Source organism: Schistocerca serialis, chromosome 12 (genome assembly GCF_023864345.2).
Source record: "Schistocerca serialis cubense isolate TAMUIC-IGC-003099 chromosome 12, iqSchSeri2.2, whole genome shotgun sequence".
NCBI classification, from domain to species: Eukaryota; Metazoa; Arthropoda; class Insecta; order Orthoptera; family Acrididae; genus Schistocerca; species Schistocerca serialis.
Genome location: NC_064649.1, coordinates 131,272,352 through 131,284,414, shown reverse-complemented (window position 1 = coordinate 131,284,414; position 12,063 = coordinate 131,272,352). Strand labels below are relative to the sequence as shown.

Sequence of the window (12,063 nt, the reverse complement as noted above, 5' to 3'; positions counted from 1 at the left end):
GATGTGATCAGAACTATAACTTCCAGTCGATACTATTAGCACCGAAGGTGTGCCCCATAGTGAAGTACGGGATACAAATTGTGTATGTGTAGTCTTACTGCCTCTTCGCGTAGTTCAACTGAGGTACAGGTTGCAAATGTAACGTACGCCATTTCCACGTTTTCGTTAGCAGTGTACATGTATATAGGTCAACGGAAGTATGGGACACAAATATTATGTACTTAGCTCCTTCCGCCATCGGTAGTACTACTACCTACGTAAGAACAGACTATTAATGGTAGCGGAGGAGAAAGAAACAACACATGTAAAATTTGTATCCCGTGCTTCAGTTGACCTGTTCAACTGAACAACAGGATATTAATGCTAACGAAAACGAAGAAATCGACATACGCTAAACTTGCATCCCGTACTGCAATTAACCAATACAGTTGGAATGAGGTTCGGGATACAATCCATATATATGTGACGCGAGGTATTCTATGCTATCAACATTTCCATCCGTTTTACCCCTTCATTTTCCACAGAACTAATACGACACAAATCCGCGATATCTTTAACGAGAAAATACTACTTGCCTATATATATAAACTATATTTTTCGTCTCTCGTATTCCTTTGTTTCTGAACACTCTTGTCGGCTCTTTCATCAGTGTAATAAATGTCCTGTGGCCAATTCTGACGTTATTGGTCAAAGCCGACGAGTTGTATTCCCTGCTTCACTAAACCCGAAGTTTCTATGTCACCATGGGCAGCACGGACCAAAACTAGAAAAAAGGCCATTTAGTGTAGCCAGTAAAATGTGTATCTTAAGAGCTGCGAGCACTTGTTTATCTTCGATACTGTATTGTGAAATACATTTCTTCTACTAAATCTAACCTCCTGGCAAAGACTTTGAAAAAATCCTCTTGATCACACCATGTTTTTTGCTTCAAATTCTAAATGCGTATTACAGTATGATGGGACTGAAATGGATACACATTGGTTTGCGTCACATATTTGCATCGTGCAGAACAAAATTGAAATTTGTCATTTCGATAATTTAGCGACAAACCTATCGATAGTGTTGATCAGCTGTTTGAAGATGCAATGGTTGCTAGGTAACACAAACAGCATGGCGGGGTAATCAATCAACGAAGTATAAATAGCATGGAGACAACAGTAAAGTAGGCGGAGTACATGTAGATAGTGTCAATAGATAGTGCGACATATGTTGACACGTCTGATCGAGATAAAAACATGACTGTGATTCGTAACGCAAAGATTAGCGTTTATCAAATTTCTGTTGAGGTGCACAAATATCGTGCTTGGTTTTGATGACATACATGGACCAAGTACAATAAAGATGGTTCTTGGCAGCCAGTCTACAGAGTCCGGCCATAGATATATAGCAAAAATATGCGGTTTCTTCGCGCCTGCTTTCTTCCCTCCTCTTCATATTGGCGTCCTGTATTATTTCTGGAACCAGTACGCCCGAAAAGTTGACAGACATTTCTGTTCCTGCTCTTGCTGGGATACAGTATTTAAAGGTAAGTATTCAGTGTATGACATTCGGGTCATTAATACGCGTTTTTATGCAAGAGTTAGTTTCTCTCTGACGGTATTTTAGATGTTAACCGTTATTGCTGGATTATTTAATGTACGTCAGGATTGTATTTCCCATGATGTCAAGTGTTCTGTTGATACAATTCGAAATGGATCTTTCATCGTTCGTGTAAGGGGTTAAAAGACGCATGAGGACCTTGGTTCAAAGGCTTGGATTTAATATTACCGCAGAAACTGTAGTTTTATTTTTTTATTTTATTTTTTGCAACAGTGGATTTATTATTAGTTTACTATGTCACGTTAGCTGGAGTACTGAACATGATAGTGATAGTTTATTGTTAATAAGAGTGCATGTATTAAGTTTTTATGATATGCTTGTCTTTTGTAGTAAATGGATGCCTTGATTCATTCTTCATCCCTGAAGGTTCTCCTTTGTGATCTACTGATCTCAGTGAATGGATGGGTGACTGGGTCTTACATGACATTAAATACTGCATGAAACAATATCAGCTGTCATTGTGTGATCATATATTCATGAGATTTAACAAAGAGAGCTTGCTGAATAGCACAATTTTGTAGAGCCTAGCCACAGAAATGGTCATATGACAATCTTTAATAAGATTTGTTCACTCTGTGTTATTACAGACATCATTTTGTACAATAGAAATACACTGAATAGTTACCAACAATGTGAAGCTCTCGTGTAAATATTTAGTGGTGTATTTTGGAGCAATATCAGGACACACATTAACAACTTAACTTACAACTATTATATAAAGCCATAAATCAAAAGAAATCAGATACATCGCTACGCTATTCATCAGTGTGTGCTGCAGGAGATGACAGTCTCGTAAGAATGTTTTAGGCCATCTCTGCGTGTTAGTGGGTTGTGGTGAAGGCAGTCTGTTCTGGTTTCTGTCTCTCTGTAGGTTATCAATGTAATCACAACTCATTGCGGGTATCTCATATGAAATAAGGGCTGTAGCAGTGGAATTGTTTTTTAATATTAGCTAGTACACAGTAATAAGGCCACTGTGTCCCATGCTTTTTAGCATGGTTCTACATAGAGAAAAGGTTCCAGTTCACAAACTCTGAAAATGTCATAACGATTGCTTCAAGGAATGAGATTAGATTTGTAATGAGAATTTTTACTGAGTCTCCAACAAAGAGTTGTCACTCACTAAGTTTGCACATCATAGGTATCCCTTGCCTTATCATTTAATTTATGAAATCTTTCATTTGAGCTATTTACAGTGATCTGATCTTGGGGTCTCGTTTACTTTATACTAAAGCAAAATCAGTGTGGCATCTTGGGAAAGGTTAATTGGGGAGTTGAGAGGAGGGGGCAGGGGATTAGACACAAAAGACGTAAGTATCTTTGTCAAAGTGAATGATAGAATTGTTTGATACAGGTTGAGTTTATACGTGACATAATTAGAATTGGAGGGGAAGGAGCTTTGACAGCAGTGTACTGTAGATGGGATAAGCGAGAAACTTATTTTATCCAACTACCCCTTCTGAAGCCATAAAAATAAAATTTTTTATGGGGTTAAAATTTTTTTCAACAAGTGGGAAAACCCTACTGCTAAACATAATGATTATATTTCCATTTCTTTATTAATTCATTCACACATTTTATTTTCCGTAAACATTACAAAGGAGAATTTTCAGGGAAGTGAAGAAGTCAAGCTACACATTAACACGAAGAAGCAGGCAACTCCTCTACAATACAGCCAATAGGCCTACTTGATTTGTAAGAAAGAAGAGGTTCTGGTACTGTAACCTTCTGGGTGGGGGAGGGCGGGGGTGCATTTTTGCGAAATTTAGACATCTTGAAACATTGTTCTAACACTTTGTTTTCACCAGTGGTAGAGGTACAGAGTACTGGCACATATCATCATAACTTGAGCACTGAGTAGGCTAATATTAACAGTTTCCTCTTACACTCCACAACTACTGCATTTCAGACAAAACATGTAACAACACAGAATGCTCTCTGCTGCTTGTATACTGATAAATGTATTTGATCTGAATGCTAAAAAATTTTCATATTAATGAGTCCAAATATTCTGATAAAATCATAGTAGTGGTCAGTAACATTCTCTTATAATAAATTTTTCTTTGAATGTATGGAGATTTTCAATAATCTGCATTATGTCTACCGGCACCCCGACATAGGCCTCTGCATCAGAATGTAAAACACTATTCTGAAACCTAGACAGAGAAGTGCAGCCAACATGGAAATTGTATTTACTTCGGCTATTGTGGTCTTGAATTCTGCAGTCAATTGTAAACACTATATTTATTAACCACAAATATTAATAGGTAATAAATGTATTGGAATGTGAGTTTACCAATTGCAAGGTCCTCAAGGCAACTTTTTTTTATGACATGAAAAGTTACTGAATAAGAAACTTATCTAACTGAAAGTACTTAATTTCGTTAGTCTTCAACTTTACTGCCTACCACTTCAGTCACTGTGGAAGTTCATTTGAACCACACAAAACATCAAACAAACACATATTTTTACCTTGTAATTGCTGTACTACAATAAGCCACATATACTCCGAGTTTATATGTTTTTGTTTGCGACGTTGCTTCCGGTCAGGTCCACAACATATTTGCAACCGTGTTCATTGTTTACTTCTACATCCACACTAGCAACAAACATTTTTGTACGTATATTTTCGTCATCTACTATGCTTGAAGCTGTCAGTAAACATTTCATGTTGTGTATATTTAGACAAGAATATGAACTAATTATATGTGGTGCTGCGTTAATGGTAATTGACTATATAAATAGACACCGACAAAGGTGTAGTGGACAAAAACATATTATAGCAGATGTGGCAGAAATGGTATGCTGCATGAGCTGAATGTAGCAGACGATACTCTTTTTGTAATGAGGATTTTAAAATTCTAACATTTGTTTCAAAGAAAACAACAAATTTCTGAGAAACAGTTCCTGGAAGCAGAGTATTGGTACTAGGCTACAATTTTTGATAACAAGAAGTTATTTTCAACAATTTGCATAGGTATTGTTTACTTCAAGGCCAGCTATATCTCAGACAGTCCCTCCAGTTTGTGAGGTAAAGTGGTCAAAGTATAGTGCAAAGGCAGTCCAATTAAGTAAATAACACGGAAGTAAATATTGAGTACTTATAATACATTAAAGTGTAAAACCAAATCACCTTCATTATCAACACTCAGCACCTCTTCTACAATAATGTCTCAACAAATTGGGGAATGTGACGCTACTGTTGATCTGCCTACCATGCACACATTGACAGTTTCTCTGTTCTCTTGTATAAATTCACTTCCGCCTCAGATAGTGCCCAATACGTTTCACCTTTCTTGTGTTGGCAGGGATGTGAATTTCTTTTCTATGCACTTGCTGCTGGTGTTTAGCACAGCAGAGATTTGCTGTATGGAGTCGTATTTTGACTCAGAATTTTTACAGTTCATGCTACACACATTCCACAGGCAGCCCTCTGTCCCACAGTTTGTAATAAGGTCAACTATCTATCTTCCTGACATAACAGATATTTGAACTTATCCCACTGTATGAGACAACACTATTATTGTACTCAGCTACAAGAAATGATGAACTAATTTGTAACATAAAGAAACACTAGCTCCTTATAGTTGCATTTAGCGGCACTGGACAAGAAACAACATTTTCTTTGATTTGTACAAACAGAGTGTAAGCACACCAGCCTGAATGTAGTAGTCTCTCCTGCATTGTCTCGTTGGTAGCACATCAGTTTGTAGTCATCAAGCTAAAAGTATTAAGGAGTACGGAATGGTGTTTGCTCAAAGATGTACACATCACCACAATTTTGGTTGCATTTTACGCACATTTTTTGTCCTCAAGGTACTATTGTTTACGACGACAAGTTTTCAGCTTTGTGTGAAAAAATGGTTCAAATGGCTCTGAGCACAATGGGACTTAACATCTACGGTCATCAGTCCCTAGAACTTAGAACTACTTAAACCTAACTAACCTAAGGACATCACACAACACCCAGTCATCACGAGGCAGAGAAAATCTCTGACCCCGCCGGGAATCGAACCCGGGCGCGGGAAGCGAGAATGCTACCGCACGACCACGAGCTGCGGACAGCTTTTTAATACTGTGTAAATCAACTCTGTACCCACAGACAATCAAGAGTTCAGTGGAAGAAGTCATTGAATAACTTACAAAGTTATTGAAGCACAGTCTTTTATAAACACTGTAAAAGAATCAGTAGTAGTTCTAACAAAACACTGAAACAGAGTGATTAAGGGCAGCACAGAACACTGCTCTTATTTACATTAAACATCACAGTTCGTATACTATCTTGTAGTAATTCACCAGATAAAAGAACACAGCAGTAGTTCACTTAATTCTGTCCCCAATGGAAGTCGCTGCTCTGAACACTCACTTGTAATCACAACAATAGCTCAAGTTTCCTACCAACACAATACAATTCACTCAAAAAAGTCATTAATTTGAGTGACAGAAATCACTTGAAAGTTTTCAGATGTTGACAGTACTGAGTTATTGCAGAGGCTGATACACACATTTTCATGAACATATTGCACGTAGCTATTGTATAAGCAAACACTGGGAACAGACTTCACATAGGTGTGACATGTATGTTAGCTCATCAGGTGTGGACACAGACTGATGATTTTGAGTGACGTCTGACTATTTAAAGACTGATATCTGAACAAATTGTTCTTTTGGAAATTGCACAATCATTTGAGAAATGGCTAGGTTAGATTTTGCTATTCAGGATGAACTTTAAGTATTGATAAAAATTTGGTTTGTAAAAAAGTGGTGGGTTAGGAATTTGGAAAAGTTTATGGAATCATTTTCTGGGTATATGTTGGTAACACCTGGCTTATGAGTACAAACACCGTGATGAAAATTATAGTAAATTACAAAAATATCTTAATGAGATAATCGGTTAATGCAGTGTGCATAAAATTCAAGCCTACAAAAGCATAGTGGCAAAGATTGGAATTTAGTAAGCACAGAGGGAAAATCTGCAATGCACAATGTAGCTGTTTCTAAGATTGAATATTAATTATATCATAAATTAATTAGGTTCACAGAATTTGTGATACATTACTTGAAAGTTGAACTGCCAATCTTTATAACTAGGGGTGTCACTATACCTAGAAATACATATTAGCTCACAAGGTTTTTCTTATTATGTATGAGGTGGAATTTTCAGTTAGGTATAACTTATTTCCTAGTAATACTAAGTGCAGCATTAGGATCAGCTCATCAAAAATATTATCTTGAGTAATGAATCTAGGATGGATACAGTTTAATTGATGTTTAGGAATATTTGAACACCTCCCGCACATGTACTATTTAGAAAGTGTGCTTGGTTTGAGATATAAGGAAAGTGAAAAAAGGGGAAAAAAAGGTTAATAACAGGAGTTGAATTCGTAATAAATGGAATAGTTCCAACTTGCCAAGTCACATAATGGTTCTTATGTATGCAACATTTTGAAAACATTGATAGGCCAACAGTAATTGTAAAAATTGTTGCAATCATTGTTACAAAGCAGTAATGGAATGAGGCAAATATCGACTATGGGGAATGTGAGCATACTTCCTCATTCGTCCACACTTACCAACTGTGGCACCCAGCATTAACACACTTTGTTGCTTCTCTAAGCCCACACAGATACCTAATTATTGGACCCAGAGAAGTAAGTAATCTCTTTCAGGATCCTATTTGCTCCTGCAGAACAAAAGTAATTCCAAATTGCTGTCTTCCATTTATAAAATGCATATTTTCAGTCCCTGTTGTTTTACAGAACTATCTTCAGGGGCAGTGCACATAAAGTAAACAAAATATTTATACAGCAGCAACCCCCCCTGACTGGTTTGATGCGGCCCGCCATGAATTCCTCTCCTGTGCTAACCTCTTCATCTCAGAGTAGCACTTGCAACGTACGTCCTCAATTATTTGCTGGGTGTAAAGAAAAAGAATCATACTGAAAGGTCCATTTGACACAATTGTCCAGAAGCTTAAATGTTTAGCAGTCTTTTCATTGTGCCTGTTGAAACGAATCTATACCACTGTGACAACAGGCACAATGAAAAGACTGCTAAACATTTAAGCTTCTGGACAATTGTGTCAAATGGAAAATCTTGCTTTGGAAATAGAAAAGACACACACATTCACACAAGCACAACTCACACATAAGCCAGGAGGCATTTGCCATCTATGTGTGAGTTGTGTTAGTCAGAATGTGTGTGTTTTTTGTATTTCCAAAAGGGGACGTTTTTGTATGGAAGTTTAAAGGTGTAGCGGTGTTTCACTGCACCTGTTTGCGACTCAGTGCCTTCTCTATGTGGTGAGTAGCACTCTATCCTTTCTGTAGTATCGTTGCTATTCTACCCTTGACTTTCCATTGTGTTGTTGTTGTTGTTGTTGTTGTTGTTGTTGTTGTCGTTGTCTTCAGTCCCGAGACTGGTTTGATGCAGCTCTCCATGTTACTCTATCCTGTGCAAGCTTCTTCATCTCCCAGTACCTACTGCAACCTACATCCTTGTGAATCTTCTTAGTGTATTCATCTCTTGGTCTCCCTCTACGATTTTTACCCTCCACGCTGCCCTCCAGTACTAAATTGGTGATCCCTTGATGCCTTAGAACATGTCCTACCAACCGATCCCTTCTTCTAGTCAAGTTGTGCCACAAACTTCTCTTCTCCCCAATCCTATTCAATACCTCCTGATAAGTTATGTGATCTACCCATATAATCTTCAGCATTCTTGTGTAGCACCACATTTCGAAAGCTTCTATTTTCTTCTTGTCTAAACTATTTATCGCCCATGTTTCATTTCCATATATGGCTACACACCATACAAATACTTTCAGAAACGACTTCCTGACACTTAAATCTATACTCGATGTTAACGAATTTCTCTTCTTCAGAAACGCTTTCCTTGCCATTGCCAGTCTACATTTTATATCCTCTCTACTTCGACCATCATCCGTTATTTTGTTCCCCAAATAGCAAAACTCCTTTACTACTTTAAGTGTGTCATTTCCTAATCTAATTCCCTCAGCATCACCCGACTTAATTCGACTACCTTCCATTATCCTCGTTTTGCATCTTATACCCTCCTTTCATGACACTATCCATTCCGATCAACTGCTCTTCCAACTCCTTTGCTGTCTCTGACAGAATTAAAATGTCATCGGCGAACCCCAAAGTTTTTATTTCTTCTCCGTGGATTTTAATACCTACTCCAAATTTTTCTTTTGTTTCCTTCACTGCTTGCTCAATGTACAGATTGAATAACATCGGAGAGGGGCTACAACCCTGTCTCACTCCCTTCCCAACCACTGCTTCCCTTTCATACCCCTCGACTCCTATAACTGCCATCTGCTTTCTGTACAAATTGTAAATAGCCTTTAGTTCCCTGTATTTTACCCCTGTCACCTTCAGAATTTGAAAGAGTTTATTCCAGTCAACATTGTCAAAAGCTTTCTCTAAGTCTACAAATGCTAGAAACGTAGGTTTGCCTTTCCTTAATCTTTCTTCTATGATAAGTCGTAGGGTCAGTATTGCCTCACGTGTCCCAACATTTCTACGGAATCCAAACTGATCTTCGCCGAGGTCGGCGTCTACCAGTTATTCCATTCGTCTGTAAAGAATTCGCGTTAGTATTTAGCAGCTGTGACTTATTAAACTAATAGCTCGGTAATTTTCACGTCTGTCAACACCTGCTTTCTTTGGGATTGGAATTATTATATTCTTCTTGAAGTCTGAGGGAATTTCGCCTGTCTCATACATCTTGCTCACCAGATGGTAGAGGTTTGTCAGGACTGGCTCTCCTAGGGCTATCAGTAGTTCTAATGGAATGTTGTCTACTCCCGGGGCCTTGTCTCGACTCAGGTCTTTCAGTGCTCTGTCAAACTCTTCACACAGTATCGTATCTCCCATTTCATCTTCATCTACATCTACATTCTCTTCCCTTTCCATAATATTGTCCTCAAGTACGTCGCCCTTGTATAGACCCTCTATATACTCCTTCCACCTCTCTGCTTAGAATTGGATTTCCATCTGAGCTCTTAATGTTCATACAAGTGGTTCTCTTTTCTCCAAAGGTCTCTTTAATTTTTCTGTAGGCAGTATCTATCTTACCCCTAGTGAGATAAGCCTTTACATCCTTACATTTGTCCTCTTGCCATCTCTGCTTAGCCATTTTGCACTTCCTGGCCATCTCATTTTTGAGACGTTTGTATTCCTTTTTGACTGCTTCATTTACTGCATTTTTGTACTTTCTCCTTTCATCAATTAAATTCAATGTTTTTTCTGTTACCCAAGGATTTATACTAACCCTCGTCTTTTTACCTACTTGATCCTCTGCTGCCTTCACTATTTCATCTCTCAAAGCTACCCATTCTTCTTCTACTGTATTTCTTTCCACCATTCCTGTCAATTGTTCCCTTATGCTCTCCCTGAAACTCTGTACAACCTCTGGTTCTTTCAGTTTATCCAGGTCCCATCTCCTTAAATTCCCACCTTTTTGCAGTTTCTTCAGTTTTAATCTACAGTTCATAACCAATAGATTGTGGTCAGAGTCCACATCTGCCCCTGGAAAGGTCCTACAATTTAAAACCTGGTTCCTAAATCTCTGTCTTACCATTATATAATCTATCTGAAACCTGTCAGTATCTCCAGGCTTCTTCCATGTGTACAGCCTTCTTTCATGATTCTTGAACCAAGTGTTAGCTATGATTAAGTTGTGCTCTGTGCAAAATTCTACCAGGCGGCTTCCTCTTTCATTTCTTAGCCCCAATCCATATTCACCTACTACGTTTCCTTCTCTCCCCTTTCCTACTACCGAATTCCAGTCACCCATGACTATTAAATTTTCGTCCCCCTTCACTATCTGAATAATTTCTTTGATTTCATCATACATTTCTTCAATTTCTTTCCATTATTAAATAGAAATACAGTTCTTTTACGTAAAACTAGCTGATATCCGTGGTTCCACTCGCTTATCAGTAGTTTTGTTATGATGAGTAAGAAAGCAGTTACGCATCCAATAATATCAGCTGCTCTCAAGTGTCTGCCTGTTTGGGTAAGCATAGCTCGTGACACCCTCATCCCAACTGCCCTAACCCACAGCATGCTGGCACAATGTGCATCGTGCTATTGAAGTTGCAAGACGAAAACAGGACAACAAATTCTGGCCTCTGCCACCAACGTATTTGTGTTTTTTTGTATAACTAGCTCGCAACTTTCAGAGTTATGAAATGCAACACTATTAGTTTTATTACTTAACAATAATTTTTGCATAATTTATCATGTTACATTTTGTTTTCTCTGTTTATTCACCTTAAGACACGTTTCTCCAACATAAAATAATGTTAGTAGGCCAAAATTAAAATCTATACATTAATTTCATATTTGATTTTATATGACTAATATTTGGCTTCAACACTTGCCCACAAGAATTTAGCAGTTTAACATGGTGCTAAATTTGTATATTTGTATTACATAAACAATTTTATTTTTTCATCTGAAATTATCTTGCCTTTTTATAAAAACAATTTCCAAGATATTCAGACCCATATGGCAATACCAAAAACATGAAGAGAAAAACAATAAATAGAAAAGATTTATGTATCGGGTGCTTTGCTAAACATTTGTATGATATACTACATTACTCTCCAGCTGTGGCAGTTACTTTTCGGCTGTAGTCTTGTCATTACAGATATGCACATTTGGTGTGAAGGATAGTGTAGTGGGATGTATAGTTCGTTCACGATATCTTGTGCAATTTTTCAGGGAGGGGGAGGGGTGCGTGGGTTGCAGAGAAAGTGAGCCCTGCCTTTCAAAGTCAAAGCATAGACATCTGTGGGTGAGTGGAGTTGCAGAGAGAACAAACTACGCTTTCCTCACATAGTGCTGGCACTACAGTTTGTTCACTATGTCCTGAACGAGGACTCCTCTGTTTCTGTCAGCTGCAACTGGTAGAGATCTGTCGACTTTGGGCCACAAGCGTTTTGTCTGGCCACTGCCTACATTGGCAACGATGGTGAAAAACGTGGGTTTGCAGTGTTGCACTGCAGCTTCTGTCCGCACTTGATACGTTTTCAATGTTTCGGGTCTGTCAGTTACCTGCTATAAATCTTGATGACGAGCAGTCACCTTTAGTAATTGTTATAGTGGTCCAGCTACTCTGTCCCACTGCCATGTACGAGCTTCCTTTTCTTCTAGACTTTGATCCTCACCGGGTGAAGCTGTAATGTTAGATCACAAAACCTACTTCTAGCTACTAAATAAACTCCAAACTTTTGTTTGCGCTTCTCTGTGTTTAAAGTCTTCGAGGATCACAATGACAAATTCCAGTGACTGTAACTCAAAAGAATTTAACTGAACATAACACATTCTTATATGTAACATCTGACCTCTTTTCAACATGAAAGTGATTCATTTGTTTTGGGCCCCTGTTGACATAGTGAGTGGCCCTCTGACTCTTTATAGTCCATGATGCGAG

General features: G+C 38.1%; 1 protein-coding gene across 1 annotated transcript in view; it reads left to right on the top strand.

The window, feature by feature from the left end:
* The first annotated feature begins 1,182 nt into the window (after window positions 1-1,182).
* LOC126428323 (uncharacterized) overlaps window positions 1,183-12,063 on the top strand; it is a 47,812-nt gene continuing 36,931 nt past the window's right edge. The window contains exon 1 of the mRNA XM_050090262.1: window positions 1,183-1,525. Within this exon, the coding sequence (XP_049946219.1) occupies window positions 1,342-1,525 (184 nt within the window). The 5' untranslated portion in view covers window positions 1,183-1,341. The remainder of the gene's footprint in view (window positions 1,526-12,063) is intronic.